The 20,000-nt window shown below is 37.1% G+C and overlaps 2 protein-coding genes across 3 annotated transcripts in view; both read left to right on the top strand.

The window, feature by feature from the left end:
* The window catches only part of LOC113818186 (uncharacterized), a 28,674-nt gene extending 12,522 nt beyond the window's left edge, over window positions 1-16,152 (top strand). Inside the window, exons 11-22 of one of the 2 annotated variants that reach the window (XM_027370354.2) lie at window positions 638-815; window positions 1,183-1,266; window positions 1,670-1,885; window positions 2,172-3,345; window positions 3,534-3,744; window positions 5,210-5,509; window positions 6,287-6,413; window positions 6,504-6,713; window positions 7,123-10,896; window positions 11,883-13,306; window positions 14,716-14,902; window positions 15,147-16,152. In XM_027370354.2, coding sequence (XP_027226155.2) covers window positions 638-815; window positions 1,183-1,266; window positions 1,670-1,885; window positions 2,172-3,345; window positions 3,534-3,744; window positions 5,210-5,509; window positions 6,287-6,413; window positions 6,504-6,713; window positions 7,123-10,896; window positions 11,883-13,306; window positions 14,716-14,902; window positions 15,147-16,034 — 8,773 coding nt within the window. In that variant the 3' untranslated portion in view covers window positions 16,035-16,152. The remainder of the gene's footprint in view (window positions 1-637; window positions 816-1,182; window positions 1,267-1,669; window positions 1,886-2,171; window positions 3,346-3,533; window positions 3,745-5,209; window positions 5,510-6,286; window positions 6,414-6,503; window positions 6,714-7,122; window positions 10,897-11,882; window positions 13,307-14,715; window positions 14,903-15,146) is intronic. The other variant, XM_070136454.1, reaches the window with a different exon arrangement.
* Window positions 16,153-19,082: 2,930 nt separating this feature from the next.
* The window catches only part of LOC113822167 (casein kinase I-like), a 999-nt gene continuing 81 nt past the window's right edge, over window positions 19,083-20,000 (top strand). The window contains exon 1 of the mRNA XM_027374705.2: window positions 19,083-20,000. This exon is cut by the window's right edge and continues 81 nt beyond it. Within this exon, the coding sequence (XP_027230506.2) occupies window positions 19,308-19,868 (561 nt within the window). The 5' untranslated portion in view covers window positions 19,083-19,307 and the 3' untranslated portion in view covers window positions 19,869-20,000.

The following is a 20,000-nucleotide window of genomic DNA, read 5'->3' as shown; positions in this document are numbered from 1 at the left end:
TTTAAATATGATTTGTACACTGTATGAAAGATAGTTCTGCACTACATACAAAACTGATCAGCTACACCAGTGTTAAATACTGATTTTGCTGAGTTACTGACCATTACAAAAAGAAATGAACTTAAAACAGAAACTACTTGTTTATATCAATAGTTCAAAATTATTTGAATATGGAAATGCAGCAATGATAATTTTCATAGTGATGATACAGATGTAAAAGTACTCTTATGAATTAATTTCTTGCTATGCTTTTTTAATTCTACAATTGTCTACGTTTCCCAGGGAATCTTTGAACAGCAATTTCCACATTTTTTGCTATTTTTTTGTGATATTCTGAGAAGTTTTTTTTATTATATCTGATGATTCTCAAATTAACCCATTAACGCCAGTATATTTTGAAGCCGAAAATAAAAGATTCCGGGCAGCTACAAAATCGGCGGGTGGGCCGGCAGGCCGCGACATGCTGCTGCGTCAGAGCACGAGCCCTGATACAGCATCACACTGGCGGGACACCTGGCAATGTTTATTTTTTCGAGTGTCTTATATGTGGGACACCCGTCGTTATTGGATGAAAAGGTTATTTACTTGTAATATATAAATAATTGTTTTGTATTATAGATTTTACTTTTTATTTCAGAGATGCAGATGTTGTAGATAAGCTGTTGGTGTCTGCCAACCATGCCCTTTACATACTCGGCAATTCAGCTCTCACGCATGATTATGCCTACATTCACTGCAGCACTTGGAGACTGGCAAGATCTGTAGCTGACTTAACTCAAAATGAGTCTGAACTGGCAAATCCTAGCAAATATGAGGTAAAGCATTATTATTCTAAGTTTATGATTTATAAGTTACTGAGATGATCTTTTTTTTTTTAACTACATGGCATTTTTATTCTATAGTAATATTCACTAATTTTAACAAGAGAATCCTTTGGTTGTACAACAATTAAGAGGGCTACACCTTATATAAAATTACCAATTTTCCAATGAGATATAATATATATTTACTTGATGTTGCTATGTCTTCATTTTTAATAAAAAATAAATGACTGAGGTATGGGTTTTAGTAATTATTTTATTTACAAAAGTTATATTAAATATTAGTTGGAATTGCAACTCAAGAAAATGCATCCTTTTGCTTTTCTTGCTATAGAATATGTATTTTCTTGCTTATCTGCAGGTAAAATTATGGGAAGCTGAGAATCTGCCATTTAGAGAAGGAGAAATGCAAGAGACAGTGTCCTACACAGAAGGAGAGCAATTGGTATGGCTAATGAATCTCTTTTTCAGTTTAACTGTAACAAAACAAGGGCACGATATTGTTGTTATCTAGACAAATTTCTGTACCTTCTACCACACAATTTCTTCCTTGTGATAGAGATATTGGCCCCCAGCTAACAGCATTGGCCCAGCACCTTTAGCAAAAATATTATTGCCTTGTTTAGCATGATGTACCATTTTCTGTGTGTGGGTTGCAATGCTTCCCTGCTGATTAAAAGATTAATGATGTTTATGGTTTAGCCTCAGATACACCAGCATGTGTCACAACAGACCCTTTGGTACACCAGTGAACTAACATAGGGATAATTACAATTCTGTTCATGCCATTTATTATGACAAGAGAGAAAGAGGCAACAAAATGCAATGATAATTTCTTGACACTGCAGATCAGAAGCGTTGTGGATCCTCTGCTTGCTGCCTGGACTCTCACACTGACTCATAGAAAGCCCCAGTTGCAAGAATGGCAAAAAAGAGCTAGGAATGTTGCTGGCCTCGTGGTTAAACTAGTCAGGAATTTGATGCAGGCTTCAGCCAACGATGATCAGAGCGAACACCAGGCACAGATTCTTCAGATGTTGCAGTTGTTTCATAGCTTTATCAGGGTAAGGATCATTGGTTCTTTTAAAAAAAAAAAAAGAAAAAAAAAAAAAAAAAAAAAAAAAAAAAAATATATTATATATATATATATATATATATATATATATATATATATATATACATATATATATATACACATAAACATAAACATATACATATACATATATATATATATATATATATATATATATATATATATATATATATATATATATATATATATATATATATATATTTAGGACATAAGTATATATGTATTCATAAATATGTAAGAGTTTGTCTCTTTTATAGGTGCTTGAACTGTGGCCGAGCTCTCTCCACATGCTGAAGCCATCTTTGTGGTTGACACATCACATCTTGCATACGTTACTCAGGTGTGAAAAGCATGCTGGGGAAGGCAGCATGGTAGACACTCTTCTCATATTGTCACAGACCCTGTTGTCTGTTGAGGACACACTGTCTCAGGCATATGCATTTAAACCCATTTTAGCTTATACCAAAGACCCTCTCTATGGTGTTTTAGAGCCAGCAGCAGATGTGGAAGTGACAAACTTGAAAGCAATCACAGCCTGTGCTGATGAAAAGAGTTCAGGTAGAGGTTCCTCGTCAGTCATATTTAGAATGAGAAACCTTTGGCTTTGCATGCATATGAGTGCAAGAAAATTGTATATTAGAATACAGGAACAAAAGTACAACGAGAAGATCTATCGGAAGGCAGTTCTCATTTTGAGCATAGTGCAGAGTAGTTTAGCTAAGTACAGCAACAGTTTCCACTCTAAAAGGAGTGGTTATTCTGGTGGCCATAAGTTATACTTGAATGGGATAATCTGCAGTGCTATTGAAGAATGGAAGACAGATATTATAGCAACAGTTTTTCGGAAAGGAAATAAGAAGAATATGGGTAAAAGACTTCATTCCATTCTCTATGCTTTGTTGTTGAGTTACAGTTTTTCAAGCATTTCATCTTTCTTACTGTGGATTCTTGGCATTCTGAAAACACAATGCTTCACACAACCTAGTCATAAAGTACACAAATTATCATCCACCCCCAAACCAAAGAGAAAACAAGATAAAGATTTACCAAAGATGAATGACCTTGATATATCAGAAATTGTTACGAGTGACAGTAAAAAAGAAAGCAAATTGATGCAGGAGACATTAACACAAACGCAAGATAGTCAAAAGGAGGAAAAAGATCTGAGAATCGTGGCTGGCTCAAACTGGGGAAATGATAGAAGAAATGTTGGAAATGCCAAGGACATGGATTCAAAAAAGTTACACATGCATGAACAGTCAAGAGCCTGTCACAGGAGGCAGATAGAGTTCATTTTGGCTGTCCGTAAATTGCTTGGGAGTTTGGGTAGGGTCATGATGGCAGCAGTTCTGCAGCAAGATGTCTGCATTCCTTCACCAAACAACCCTCATATAGTGCGTGCCAGCTGGATGTCTGTGGAGGAGCCCAAAGGTGAGTCCTGGCAGATGGAAAGTAACTAGAAGAGTAATCTTATTCTTTTCCTTATCACACTTAGACCAAGCATGCAGGATTTTCTATTTTGCTATAACTTGGCTCAGCCAAGGAGATAAATAAAATATTTATTCTATGATAGATTCATATCTAAGGAAATTATGGCTATTTCCAAATGTAAATTGCAGGTAAGAGGGCAGGTGAAGTGATTACGTGGAAAGAAACAAAACGAGCCATTCAAGAAGCCCAGTGGTCATCCCGAACAGCAGCTCAGGCTCTGGCAATAGCTGGCTACTGGGTAGATGTAACAGTGCTTGCTCAGGAACTGGGAGACATGAGGACCGCCCTGGTGGCCAGCCTCGTGGCCACATCTCTTGGCAGAAGAAAAAGCAAGGAGGTGTGAGTGTTTCAATTGCTTGTAGACCAGAAAGAACAGTAGTGTTCCCCTGTTTATCAGCACTTTTTGTCATATATCAGTTCACAACTATTATGCTTCAACCTTTCATCACTACAGTTTGATTTTCACCTGTTTATTTATCACTTCTCTGTCACTTCTGCTTGATTTTAGAAATTAACTTTTAGAAATATTATAAACACCCTTATGATTTTTAATTGAGTTTTGGGTTTTATCTTTATTATTATTATTATTATTATTATTATTATTATTATTATTATTATTATTATTTATCATTATTTATCATTATTTATCATTATTTATTATTATTTATCATCGTCATCAATCATCCATCATCCATCATCCATCATCCATCATCATCATCCATCATCATCATCATCATCATTGATGTTTTTGTTATTAGTCTTAGGCTATTGTTATTGTTATTATCATCATCACCACCATCATCATTTTCCTTATCATTATTATCAATATCAATATTATTGTAAATGTGATTATTATTGTTATTATTTTTATTAGTAGTAGTAATAGTAGTAATTGTTATTGTTGTTATTATTATTATTATTATTATTATTATTATTATTATTATTATTATTATTATTGTTATTGTTATTACTACTACTACTACTACTATTATTATTATTGATATTATTATTAATAATACTTTTATTGTTCATATTATTATTGTTATTATTATTATTATTATTATTATTTTATTATTATTATTATTATTACTGTTACTATTACTATAACTATTACTATTACAATTACTAACATTATTACTCTTATTATCATTATTTTTAAAATTATTCTATTATTGCTATTGTAATTGTAATTATTATTATTATTATTATTATTATTATTATTATTATTGTTATTGTTATTATTGTTATTATTATTATTATTATTATTATTATTATTACTGTTACTCTTACAATTACTATTACTATTACAATTACTATTACTATTACAATTACTATCATTATTACTCTTATTATCAATATCATGAGCTGTATTATTATTATTATTACTGTTATCATTATTAGGAGTAGCAGTAATGAAGTTATTATTATTATGACTATTATTTTTATTATGGATATGTTTTCATTACTATTATTGCTAAAATTTGTATTATTATTAATAAATGCATTGTAGTCAGTATTATTATTACAGTTACCATTGTTATTTCTTTTATCATCATTATTATGACCAATATTATTATTATTATTATTACTGTTATAGTTATTATTGTTAATGATAATGATATTATTATTATTACTATTATTATCATTACTATTATCATCATTATGGACATCTTTTCATTATTACTATTATTGCCATTATTCTTATTAATAATATAAGCATTGTTGTCAAAATTATTATTTTTTATGATGACAATGATGATGATGATCATGGTGATGATGATCATGGTGATTTCTCTCCTCCCAGGAAGTGTGTGCCAGAGCCCCTGCATCCTGCCTCCCTCATAAAGTCCTGCATCCTCATAGCTGGGCCCCAGCAGGAGATCCAGCCAGCTGTGTTCAACAGTTTCAGTGAACTCTTCCTGTTAGCGGCCATAACGAAAGTCGAGATTTTGCCGGACGTAATGCAGCTCTGTTTAGCTAGGATGAGGGAAGCGGTGAATTCTCTTGAGTTCAAAGTCCAGTCTGAAGTGTATCTTCCAGCTCCCCCTGTGTTCTGTCCTCAGATCCTAATGGACGAAGCAACCACGAAGCTGCCACAAGCAAGGTTGGTGTAGGAGTTTATATGAAACATATATCAATATCTCTCTCTCTCTCTCTCTCTCTCTCTCTCTCTCTCTCTCTCTCTCTCTCTCTCTCTCTCTCTCTCTCTCTCTCTCTCTCTCTCTCTCTCTCTCTCTCTCTCTCTCTCTCTCTCTCTCTCTCTCTCTCTCTCTCTCTCTCTCTCTCTCTCTCTCTCTCTCTCTCTCTCTCTCTCTCTCTCTCTCTCTCTCTCTCTCTCTCTCTCTCTCTCTCTCTCTCTCTCCTTCTCTATCTATCTATCTATAATATATATATACATATACATACATATACATATATACATATACATATATACATATACATATATACATATACATATATACATATACATATATACATATACATATATACATATACATATATACATATACATATATACATATACATATATACATATACATATATACATATACATATATACATATACATATATACATATACATATATACATATACATATATACATATACATATATACATATACATATATACATATACATATATACATATACATATATACATATATATATATATATATATATATATATATATATATATATATATATATATACATATATATACATATATATATATACATATATGTATATACATACATATATACATATATATATATATATATATGTATATATATATATATATATATATATATATATATATATATATATATATATATATATATATATATATATATATATATATGCCAACTTTTTGGTGTTTTGCAGCTCAGATGAACATGCTCTGAGGCGGGAAATAGCTGGATGGGTGCACCTCTTTTCTTCTGTGGTGAGTGCATCAGGCATTGCTCATCCCTTGCTGCGTGAGATCTGTGCACATGAGCCGATTGCAGAGGTATGTTATTCTGGGTGAGTTACTTGGCTAAACTGCATCCTTAGTCCAGTATGTCTTGTGAGAAACCCCTCAACATGTGCCTAATTACAGAGTGAAATTCCACACCATCAAGATCTTCTAAGCCTGACAGACATGTTGGGTCCTGTTGAGTGTTGCGTGGATGCAGCAGACACCGCTGGATGGCCAAGCATCTCTCAATCATGGCTGGAATTTCTGAGATGTCTTTGGATGCTTCAAGTAAGAGACAAGTTGTGGCTCTCCCTCCGCAGCTGTTCGAAGGAAGCCTTTGTGAAGAACAAGGTATGCTCATGTGAAGGATTTATAGCCACAGTTGTGAATTTGCAACACTTATTTCTAAGAAATTGTTGTTGAAATGCCTATTTTTCTCTACCATCTGCTTATATCAAACAAGAGTGACAGGTTTGTCATTTTTGTGCTCAGTGTTTGCGGATGTAAGTACTATAAAAGTTTGGACAAGTGTAGTAGCCTGTAGTGAATCTCAGGGTCCTGTGTATTCTGCCATTACAGTGAGGCAGTTGCTACAACTAATTCACTAAATTTTGTCTACATAAATTTTCATTATATTTATATCATAAGAAAAAATGCATAGTGTCCCTATTACCATGTCTCTATACATTATCAAAATTTGCATAACTTCCTATAAATCATAGCCTAGGTCTTATATTTATGTATGTATTTTCTGTTACAGAAAAGGAGTGTTCGTGAAAAGGCAGTTGTGGAAATTCTTTTTTGGTGTGAGAAGCTGTATAAATTGAGTGAGTCCAGTTCATGGAAGGAAGACATTGTTGCCACAGGACTGACCGCAGCAGGAAGTGTGTTGCCTTCACCATCAGTGGCACAAGCCTTGGCTAGGCTGATCTTACATCCTTCAAAATTACCTTCTTTATTAAAAGATAGAGCAAGCAGACTCTTTGACCTGTGGAAGAAGACAGAGATCAGTATGGTAGATTTAACTGAAAAGGAAAGGAAAACAAATAAGAAGTTATTTACAGATGAGAGAACATCCATGCTCTATACCCTGTTTGAAAATGCATGTTCAGAAGCTCTGGCTAAAAGTGAGGATTTTGATTTGCAGGGTTCAGTCACTCCACAGGATACCTTGACAATTCTCCTTGAGTCCCCAAATGATGAATTCAGGAAAATGTTGACCCTTTATGCCAACATGACTTTCAGAAAAGATGCTGAAAATTTCCCTCAGCACATTACCCAAATTCCAAAATTTCCAGAATTTGGAGAACTGATAAAGAAGAGAGAACTCCAGGCTGTGAATCTTAGGAAATTTCTAGCTGGGAGAGAATTTGTTGAAGGAAATCAGAATTGCACAGTTTTTGAAGCTCTGGATAAATCAGCTACGAGGGATTTCAAGGAGAGAAAGGGATTCTTTAGAAATTTAGGCATGTGGCAAAAAGACACAGGCTCAAGCTTAATGCTAAAAGCAAAGGCTGATACACAAGATTTGTTTAGAACTTGCACTCCTTCACAAGACCAAAGTAAATCAACCAGGAGCCGCTATGATTCTTTCTCTAGAAAGGTAGTGGGAAGTGCATCCCCTCAGAAAGCACATAGGAAATCTCAGTCAAGGCAGAACAGATCACAAAGAAGTAGACACAATTCATTATCTTTGCATAAGAAGAGACAGAATATTTCTTGCATCAAGAGAAGTCATTCACTAAGTACTCTTGAAAGAAAGGATAGAAATACCAACAGTTTTGGATTTTCCCAAGAAAGTTTAACCAGAGAAGTTCCTTTGAGTCTTTTTTTAAGGCTCAATAATCACTTGCTCCTTAATATTCAGGATAAGGGATTTCATGATGCAGTTTGTTTAATGCAGTGGATACTGAGCAGGGAAAGGAAGTTCTGTCTTTCAAGTGCAATTCCCAAGGATGGAGAATCCATCTTCAAGAAAGTTGATCTTAGTCTACAAGACATCATACTTGCATTTTCTTGGGATTTCATTGCAGAAAGTAAATCACTTCCAGTTACAACCCAAAACTCCATGACAAAGAAACATGGGAAAATGAAAGTGAAGAAGTCAGCATCAGTTGGTGAACTGACCTATGATAAATCCAACATACTGCCTGCACAGACTTTAGCTGAAAATCTGTATAAGGGTCATACAGTGAATTCAGAGAATAATGTTGAAAATGTGAGAAAAAAATCTATAGTAGTTCCAACATCAACCACAGAAGAAAAAGAAAAAAACAAAGAAGGAAGAGATGTGTTAGATGCAAGAGGTTTAAGTACAGACACTGCAGAAAAAATAGAGGATGAAACTCCAGCCATCAGAGTGAACAAAACATCAGAGGAAGACAATCTGAGCAAAGATAACAAGGCAGAACTCCAAATGAATGAGGATGAAATGGCTAAAAGGGAGGAAGAGGACATTCCAGATGACAATCAGTGCCCGGAAGCAGCAAGTGTCCAGGATGACAACTGTGCATTGCAGACTGTAGTTAGTCCATCTTTTGGTGCTACGGCTGAACCAGTGGAAAGTAAAGTTAAGAAACTTGAAACCAGTGAAATAATGGATTCATCAAAGGAAATACATTTAAACAATGAAGTGCAAAATAATAAATCAGACTTAGGTCATAAGGAAGACCTTAAAGCAGTTGATTTAACAAATCCAAATTTTTCAGTCTCATGTTTAGCAGACCGTAACTTTGTGGATGTTTCAACACAATATTCAATCCCTCTTTCTGATAATTCGTGGAAACCTTTTAGGCCAAAATCTAGAATGTCCAAAAAGCCACCAACCCCTAGACTAGTTATTGAGGCTAAAGGACAGGGGGCTGTGATGAAGCAACAGGAAACCACTGCAGCTGTATGCAAGAAGAAGAGCCTCACACCAGTTGAAACTCCTTCTGAGATCTTGGATACTCCTTTTTGTGGTCCCCCAAAGATTCTGCGAATGAACACTCGTCAAGATAGTAGAGTGCTAAGCTTATCTGATCTTGATAGTGATGATGATGTGGATAATACTTGTCTTTCTAATTCCATGGGTTTCCCGAATGACAATACTCTGGATGATGTTACTCTGCCAGAATCCCTTCATGTTTCAGAGTTGGAGGAAGATATCCAGTATGCATCCAGTTGTGAGAAGGGAGATGAAGTAGGAAGGTTTAAAAGCCATGCAATGCAAAATGGAAGCAGGAAAATGAACACAACTGTAACAATTAATCGCCCAGCTAGACTAAGTCTAAATCATTCTAAATATGTAGATAACAGAGCAGCCCCTATTCATGTTAAACCTATCCATACAGAGGTTAAAAGCAGCAAGCAGAATATGACTAGCAGAGAAGTTGCTATTGTTCCAAAACAAAAAGACAGTGACAGCCAGGCCTTCAAGCTACTGACACTACCAGTGTCAGTTCCCACTGAATTCAGTGAAGCAACCTCAAAAAAATACGAGCCATTGAAGCTAAAGACAATACCATATCAGTTTCTCCAAAAAAAACATTTGCCAGAAAACAAAAAACCTATGATTAAATCAATCAAGCAAAAGTCAGAAGATGCTGGTAGTCATATGAAAGGAACAAAGATGCTGAAATTTAATAAGGAACCTCCAAGCAATGTGTTTAAAGATCAGATGACTTTACTAACTGTGCCTTTATATACCCCATGTCTGAAATCTGCTCAGGAGAAGTCGCTGAAACTTTTGGATCCTCAGCATGTTTTCACATTTGCTGACAGAAATGTAAAAGACAAAAAACTTGCAAAATTTAAGATACTTCATAATAAGAATTCAGTAGAAAACCCAGTGATAAATAGAGCAATTAAAATCAAAAGCTTTGGTTTTGTAGATCCACATGCTGGAAGCAACATAGAAGTAGCTAATGACACACGTACTGAAATAAACAAAGAAAAGTGCAGCAAAGCCAGTGATGATAAAGCTTTTAATGGGAAAGTATCAGCGTCCCCTGTTAGCTATGAACCAGAGAAGCCTAGGCTTTTAACAGTTACCAAAGAATATGAGATGAGACAGGATGCCATGCTTCCTTTTCCCATATCACAAAGAGTGGATAAAGCATGCCAGCACAGTACCCCTCAGTCAAATGTAAACAGTATAGAAACTCAGACTGTAGAAAATTCACAAAATGTTAAAGCTGATATCACAACGGATACAGCCCCGTTATGTACTGATACTGAACAGACTACTAGAGTGACAATTGATAATCAGGGAAAAGGTGATCGTAATGTACTTCCACAAAAAAGCACTGATACTTCTAGAACTATTTTACTTCAGGAAAGGTTAGATGAAGTTGCCAAATTGCCTGAAGTTGAGCATGAAAATGAAGCCAGTAAAAGTGATTGCCATATCTCAACAACAGAGAGTCAGAAAGAAACAGCGCTTGTAGAAACAAAGACACAGAAGGATGCAGCAGTTGGAGTGAAGGATTCTGACCTAGAAACAAAAGCAACTGAAATTTCCTTCCCTTTACCAAGCTGCAGAAAGAATATGCAAGTTAGTAGAGTACCATATTTCATAAATATTATGTCGAAAATATTTTTAGATTTAGGATTCCATTGGCAACAAAATCTTTAAATATTCATGGAGATGATCTTGGATGGATGACACACAAGAGGCAATAAATTCCTCTAGCTTTGGTATTCACTTTTCCATAGTGCTATATGACCCTTGATGGATAGCACATTTATTTGTTTCAACCATTAACCATTAGTATTCACTTTATTTTTACTTTTTAACTTCAGTCTTCTGTTCCATGCTATATCACATGCTTTTACTGGCCTCCATATGAATATATGATTAGTATAGTTTATGCTAACTTATTTTGAACCATTTTAGGTGTTATTCTTTTTAGACTATAATAGTACTCTAAGGTAAATGTCCTGCTTTCTCAGGTCAAAATTGCTGTCATTTTACTCCCTTTAACTGTAACAATTCCATGTTTGAATAACCCCTGGAGCTGAAATAACAAGCAAGCATTATATCATTATGCTGTGAATGGAAAGTTTTTCCTTTTTGTCTCGCTCCCCTTTTTTGTCCCATTTTTTCTGTATCTGTGTTTGCAGTTATCTTCTTCCTCAGTGTATATCCATACTTCTGCATTATTTCTAATTTTACTTTTTAAATATGTACCTGCACTTATTAAGTAAAGAAAGAAAACTCATATAAGGTCATTGCCTCCTTCTAGAGGTTATAGTTATATTTTAGATGCAATTTGTGCAAAGTAATAACTAAGTAACATGAACATTTTGGATGAATTTATGAGATTGCTTATATATGTATTGAAGAGTTCAGTGTTGTTTAACAAAATATACTTTTCAAATTCCAATTCGCCTTGTAGTAACAGTTAGTTGCCTGTTGTTATTTAGCTTTAGAATAGAAAGCAAAAGAGGTAAATATTTGATGAATTAGAATTAAAAGACCTGGTACATATTTTTCCTTTTACATCTTAAAAAGATATAATGTAAACTTCTCCATTTCAGACTCAGACAGACCATGCTGCAGCAATGGCACTTCACCAATCAGAGGATTACTGTGTGCCCCCTCATGTACCTCCCACTGCTTCACCCCCTGCATACTCTCCAGTGTCCACCCCAGCAGCACCTCCAGGAAAGCCTAGCCAGATGGCACTTTCACTCAACCCCACACTCTTAGAAGTGGATAATACCTGTCTTCGGCAAAGCAGTAAAGATCTATCCAATGTGCTGACACAAATCGACATTCCGCAGGAAATTGTACTGGGACGTTTGGATGCAATGGGAGATAAACTTAATGAAACTATCTATGGGGAAGATTTGGATAAAATTGACAAGTCAGTGACTGAAAGGGATATAGAAGTAAAAAGTAGTATCAGAGATAACAGACAGTTAAGTGAAGTAAAAATATCAGATTCCAAAAGTCATGGGAATAATTTCCAAAGATTGTTTGAACACAATGCTGATGATGCTAAGGCTGAAAGGTCCAAGTCACATTCTGAAGGGACTTTTAATGCTACATGTAGAGAAAGAGAAATTTCACAGTCTAAAGCTCGACCGGACAGCTTATTAAAAAAGCAAAGTGATTTTATCCAAGACCAAATTTTGGAATCTCCATTACAAGAAAACAGAACTATTCATGAGTGTGAACAAAAAGAACAAGAAGTTCTTATACCATATGAGGACAAAGTGCAAGATGTATTAAGTTCAAGAAAGGAAGAGATGACAATGAATGATCTAGTAGAGGCATTCTCAGAAGGAAGGATAACCTTTGAGGATATGTGTAAATTTAGTACACAAGCAGTCAAGGAAGACACTACTCCAGAAGGGATCATGTCAGAAAAGGAAGATCCCATGATGGCCATCCAGGCCTTAGAAAGAGAAGCAGAAGAGGCAGTGAAAGGACTTCATGAATCAAGACAATTCATGTCTAAAATCAGTTCATTAGTGCAAGTGGCAGGGGAGTTAGAGAGCCAGAAACAGCAGACATATTCAGTTAGTGATGGTAAGAAGGCATCAGAACATAACCAGATATATGTTCCCAGTATGTCTGGAGAATCCCCAAGAAATAAAAATCATGAATGGCAAACTACAAAGTCTTTGTTCCTAAAGACTGGCAAAAGTGACATACTATTAAAGTATATAGAAGATATGCACCCAAATGACTTGAGATTTGAAGTTATAGATGACATAATGAAGTATACCGGGCTTGAGGAAGGACTTAATCAAATACCTACTTCCAATACTTCTCGGCCCCTTTGTGAGACCTACACCCTAAATGACACTCAGTTCAGCCTTCTGCAATCCAATGTGGTTAGGTCATTTCCCAGAGTTGACATCAATAGCCAGTGTTCTAATGATGGTATCAGCCTTGCCAACCAACAGTCACTGAAGAGCTCACCAGTGCTACATCTTGATCTCACTAGTCTCAGGTAAGGGCTCCCCCCCTAGTCTCTGCATTTCCCCCAGTATCTCTTCCCTCTACCATGAACTATCCTACCCCTACTCCCCCTCTCCCCCAGTCAAATTCATTTTCCAGGCTAAAGCCAGATACTCAATAACTACCCGTCATCTGTCACACTTTACCTGTCGCACCAGACAACTTAAATGTTCCACTCCATCTTCGCCTACCACACCCTCTCCTACACCCTCTTTTTCCTCTGCTTCTTGATCTATCCCCTCTTCTCCTTACAAGAGAACCTTTGTTCCTTAGACCTCCCCACACAACTTCCCTCCAGAAACTCTTGAAGACTTCCAAAAATTCATAGACATGATCCAAGAGAATGTTTAACTCCTTCATCCACCCTTCAATATCTCTATTCCAGTTCCCTCTCCATTCAAAGTATCTGCCGATATCTATCCTCTTCCCCCTCATGTTCCCCTTACACCACTTCTTATTCTTTCCCTACACACCCCATCCTCTCCTTCTCCATTTGCACCATTCCCTCTTCATTCCCCATTATCCTTACCTTTCCCACCTGGATGCTCACGTGAATCCCCTCTGTTGCAACAGTGGCTTTCTCCAGATCTCTTCCCTCCTGACACTTTCCTGATACTTCATCACCTTCCCCATACCTCTTATCTCATTCCCCAGATGACTCATCTGGTTGCTCCTCTTCCAATAGCCATCTGTACCCGTATTACTTATTGATAGTTACATAAAGGCTCTTTTGCCACTTTTCCTTAAATGATATTTCTATTGCTTCTCCAGCCACAGGTACACTCCGTTTCATCCAATCGCACTATGCCCTTAACCCTTCCCTGTACTAATCTCTGATTTACTTGATTTGTACTTCCTCTTTGCCCTTTGCCCTATCATAATATCCTAAAATGCTTTATAACTTTTGACATTTAACACATTTTATAAACTTTAACTCATTTTCATCCTTTTTGCCACAATACTTTACCATAAAGCTATATAACCCTTGCCCTATCATAATATCCTAAAATCCTCTATAACTTTTAATACTTAACACATTTTATCCTTATCCTTAACTAATTTTTACCCTCTTTGCCACAATACTTTACCATACTGCTATATGACCTTTGATGTCTAGCACATTTATTTGTTTCATCCATTAACCATTAACTGTCAGGTAAGGGATGTTTGATGTTAGAGATGATTTAGTGATATATGAGTAATATGAAATACTCTGTATTAGCAAGCTTATGGTATCATATGATATGCAACCATGTCATGATAAAAATCACAGGTGACTGGTGACACCTTGTCCCATCATGAGTCTGTGTCAAGATTGATGGGATGATTTCTTGCATACTCAGCAAATTTTAGGTATAGGTCTGTTGACTTTCATACAAGTTTTATTTTTGGTCTTTTCAGATCTGACTCCAGTAATGGTTATCACAACCTGCCGAAATATAGTGATAAGAAACAAAATTCTCCAAAATTAACCTGTGATACTGAAGTTCTTGAGAAACGTGAAAGTATCAGGAGATGGATGAGGGAGCAGCGGAAGAAGAGGCTTGCCCAGACCCAATCCACTCAGAATGCTAACATGCTTTCAAAGGTAAGGTTGCAAAAGAGTGTGTGAATTGGTTTATATTACAGTAATATCATTTTCCTGATGTTTTTACTGTATTAGATTCTTGCTAAGCACTGATACAGAAGTTACTCACAATAATTGTATCGTAATTGCATAATACTTGCTCATATGATATTAAAATGGGTCGTTCTCTATAAATTATTGGTTATAAGTTCATTGTTTTAATTAGATTTGCAACTTTTAAATTATTTTTCAACTTCCTACCCAGAATTCAGCAAAAAGACCTACAAGTTTTATGAATGGTACATTGACCAGTAGACAACTTCGTGAGCGCAGCAGAGAAAGAGAGGAAAAGCAAACACAATTAAGAGAAGAGTTTCAGAGGAAACGGGAGGAAGAAGTAGAGAAACTTCTGAGAGACCATGAGGAAGAACTGTCAACACACAGAGCTCTAATTCAAGAAGGGAGATGCAGCTCTGAGAGCAGGAGTGTGACCAGGGCCACTCAATCTATTGGCAGTAAACCTAAGAAGGTTCCTGAATTGTTGCAGGGTAGTACCTCACTATTAAATGCCAGTCCACTACCTAAAAGGAATACCGAGTTGGCTGTCAAAGGCAGCTCGTCTTTACACAGAGGAAAACTGAACATTAAAAACATCTCAAAGCATAGCACGAAAGTATCAAGTGCTCATGACAAGAGTTTCAAATCAAATCCCACTTTAGACAATGATAAGAAGATACAGGAAGAGATCAGTCGTCTAAAAGAGTGTATGAGATCGTCAAGGAAGTTAAGAATAGCCCCAGGAAACTCAAGCTGGTCCATCAACAGAGATGAAATGCTTTCTTCTGACCGGAGTTTTCATTCTGACCATTTAGATGAAGAGCAGACGAAACACAAAAGTAAAAAGGTGAAGAATAGTCATATATTAGACAATACCAGAAGTGACATACCGGTGAAAAATAACAATGTAAGTTCTGATAAGCACTTACGAAGAAATGAAAGCTTTTCACTTCCCTTGGACCGTATATCAGAGGTCGACTCATCTTCACAGAGTTGTAGTTTAAATAATGCAGAGCAGTCACCCAATGGAGATGATACAAGTGGAGAAATTTCTTGGAATGTTCCGGATGAAATCAAAATGTTGCTTTATAAATGATAAACTATTGTATTGTTTCATATGAAAGTTGTAACAAATATTATGTACCTGAAAAGAAATATTTATTTGACTTATTATACAAATCTTGTACATATATGAATTAAAAGGAAGATCAGTACCCGTGCAATATTATTTCTGGAATCTCACAAAATAATAATTTTGAAATAATAATGATAACAGAGTAATACGACTTTATGAATATTAAGTAAAGGTATATTATATGAAGTTTTAGGAATGTTCTAGATAAGATCGAAATTATGCTTTATGAAGGATAGACTATTATATAGAGTTGGGTCTATAGAAGTACTGTAGCAACAAAAGCCATGTACCTGAAGAAAATTATTTGACATTGCGTACAAATGTGCACTTCCATGCATTGTACACAAATTAACAAAAAGATTACTAACTATAGAAAACATATCTCAAAAATGGAGGGACAAGTAGTATGATAATATACTGACAGTTAAAATTATTGACAGGAAACAACAATAAATTCAAGTGTAACAGTTCAAAAACAACAATAAAATCAAACAAAAAGGAAGTGTAATAGTTCAAAAACCAACAAAATAAAAAACGCACAACATGGCCGCACAAATCATAATCAACAGAAGGCCCTGGACAGCATCTGGTCTCCACGTGCAAACCCATCAACAAGAAAGTCGTAAAAGATTGATACACTAATCTTGAGCACTTACTAAGGCCAATAATACCAGATTCAAATAACTCACTCTAGGCCTTACAGGTTAAGTCTATTTGCCATTTCATTTTTTTATAAGATGGAAGTACAGATGAAAGTAGGGAAGGATGTGACAGAATGCGGAAAATGAGAGAGACAGACAGACAGACAGAGACAGACAGAGAGAGAGAAAATTCTGTAATTCTAAGTAAAAGTCGCGAGTTATTTGTGTTCAATGCTTCAGGACTCAATTAGTAAAGAGAGTTTGTAACGGCTTCATTTGACAGCATACGCACCCGACACAGCATTTCACAGGGAAATAAACACATAAATAAATAAATACATATATGTCAGTCTAAACATGCATATCTACTGCACAGATGGATAGATAAATATATAACTATCAGACAGATAGATATGTATGCATTTATTTCTGTAAATGTATGTGCGGATATATGAATATTCATTGAGTCAGGCCTTGCATAATTTTAACAAGCTGGCCTATAGCATTTGAAGAGGCAGAGAGAAGGGTAGTAGAAGGAGAAAAATGGGGACAGAGGTAATAGGACCTGATCGGACACCGTGGAAGCTACAAACCTTACCTATTACCTATGCTTGTATGTATGTATTTATATCTATTTGTATATATTTTGTAAAATAAGGAAAGGCAAATGAAGCAAATTCCTCGATCCATAAACATTGCATGCTTCCAAAGTTTTATCTTGCAACTGAAACACTTGTGCTGACCAAGAACAGTATCAGCAAAAACAAAATGGCGCCTCTTTTTCTGTCCTTTCGTCAAGTTTGACACGGTCCATTTTTGGTTGTACAATTTTGGATTCGCTATCATCATTTTTGGATTCCCTATCACCAAAATTATCATAATAGATTTTCATAAGTCGACGGTCTGCGTCAAACAAGTCGACGAAATGCCAGAGGGAGAGGCGCAATTTTAGTTTTGCTATTGTTCTAGTCCATCACGATAAGCGTGTCTTTTACGGGTTGGTTCCAGTTAGATGATACTGACAAATATGGGATGAAATTACGCTTATCTCTGGATTGAGGAATTTGCTTTAGAAGCCTCTTCCCTTATCGCGGATGAGATGAGGATGCGCTGACGGCGAGCGTGGTTAGATGATTTGGGGGGAAAATATAAAATTATTTCAACAGGAGTGACCAGGGCAAGGAGTTTAGTTATCTATGCCCAAATTGGGTGAGGCAGGGCGTTGTGTGGAAAAATAGCAATAAAGTTGAAAGAAAAGTAGAAAATCGGTAAGGAATATGGGTAACGTATCATCTTGCAGTGGTCTTATGATTTTTTTCTTTCTTTTTTTGAAGACAAGTGCGAGAAAGAAGTATCGAGACGGATTGAAGAAAGATAAAACTATTGCAAACTGGAGAATTTGCAATATTCGGTTGCAGGAAAACGCTTCGTCTGCAATGTGACCCGATGATTTTATTTTCATATCCGTCTGCCCTTTTCTCTCGTTTCATTCTCAATTTGGCATTTTTAGCATTGGTATTTGAATGATTTGATGTATAAATCGGCTTTAACTTCTGCAAATATCACTGTTTGATCAGGTTTCTCCCAATCTTTCGTCTTTCGCTCTCGTTTCGTTATTTCGCCTTGCCCCTCTCTCTCTCTCTCTCTTTGTGTTTCGGTCTCTGTTTTTTTCTCTCTCTTTCTCTCTCTCTCTCTCTCTCTCTCTCTCTCTCTCTCTCTCTCTCTCTCTTTCTCTCTATATTTTTTTTTCTCTTTCTCTGTTTCTTTCGTTTTATCTCTCTCTCTGTCTCTGCTTTTTTTTTTTTTTTTTTTTTTTCTCTCTCTCTGCTTCTCTAATTATCTCCCTCTCTCTCTCACTCTTTTGATGTTTTTTTTCTCAGTGTTTCTCTAATTCTCTCTCTATCTCTCGAACTAAACCAGTAGTAAAAAACGAACGAATTGTAAACACTGTAAACATTGATTTCGATGAATTCCGATTGACTGACCCGAGTTCTACATTTCCTTTTTCTCGTCGTTCGAGGAAGTCTCCCTTGTCGATGAACGTCTCTCTCGCTTCGCAGAATACAAAACACAACAAAAGGACAAATAAAAGCACGTAGGCAGGAATGAAACTGCGACAAGGTGTCCTTCCCGAACCAAACGCGCTCTCCTGTGAAGGGGACGATCAACATTTTTTGAAGAATACTTGTTTTTGCCTATTCACATTTTTTACTTTCAGAAGCAAGAAATCGAACTGAACTATTAAGATTATATTAAGATTAAGCATAAATTTCTAGAAAAAAAATAATTAGTTCTCGAGTTTCTCCTCTTGATAAGCTCTTTACCCGAACTCGAAGGGCCGAAAGTTCCCTCTTGAGGCTCACTGCTTCGAGCAACACTTCGCAAGCAGACGAGCGCAGACTCAGTCAGCAGCAGCGGGATGTAGCTGGCCAAGCTTTCGGCCAAAGAGTGGAAGTTCCTGCAGAAGGGGAAGGAGGTGCGCGTCGGGAGGGGCACGTACGGGCGCGTGGTGCGCGTGAGCTACAAGGGGAAGGAGTGCGCCCTCAAGCTGGCCGCCCCCGGCTCACAGGTGACGTTCCAGCACGAGTTGGAGATGCTGAAGCGATTGCAGGGCGCGGGAGGAGCGCCCGTGCCCCTGGCGTACAGCGAGGATCCCTCGCGGCTCCTCATGACGTACCTGGGCAAGGAGACCCTGGCCGACGTCCTGAGTGCGCGGCGTAGCCCGAAGCAGCTCCTCCAGGTGAGCCTGAAGCTGGTGGAGGCCGTAGCGGCCGTGCACGCCGCCGGGATCGTCCACTGCGACTTGAAGCCGACCAACGTGATGGTTCAGCTGCGCGGCGCAGGAGGAGCGCCGACTGTGCACGTGATCGACTTCGGGCTGGCACTGCCGGTGGGCCAGTGCCACCCGAAGAGCAGCCAAGGACGGCACTCGTGGTACTGCGCATGCGTGCACGAAGGCACGGCGGTGACGTCTAAGTGCGACGTGGTGGGCGTGGGGGTGATTCTGCAGTTCGTGTCGGAGAGCATGCTGAAGGCGCCGCCGGCGGCCCTGCAGGCGCTGGCGGAGCGAGCGCAGCGCCCCGAGCACGACCAGCGCCCCACGGTCCAGGAGATCGCCGAGGCGCTCGAGGACATGCTGCGCCTCTGCCACTGATCGCCGTCGGGCGTCGGCGAGGGAGCGTCGGGCGCCAGCGCAGATCGGATTTGTAAAAAAAAAAAAAAAAAAAAAAAAAAAATGCGAGGACCATTTTGATTTATATAATTTTGTCCTAAATGAGAGAGAAAA

This window comes from Penaeus vannamei, chromosome 22 (genome assembly GCF_042767895.1).
Source record: "Penaeus vannamei isolate JL-2024 chromosome 22, ASM4276789v1, whole genome shotgun sequence".
Taxonomy (NCBI): Eukaryota; Metazoa; Arthropoda; class Malacostraca; order Decapoda; family Penaeidae; genus Penaeus; species Penaeus vannamei.
This window is presented reverse-complemented; position numbering and strand designations above follow the sequence as displayed.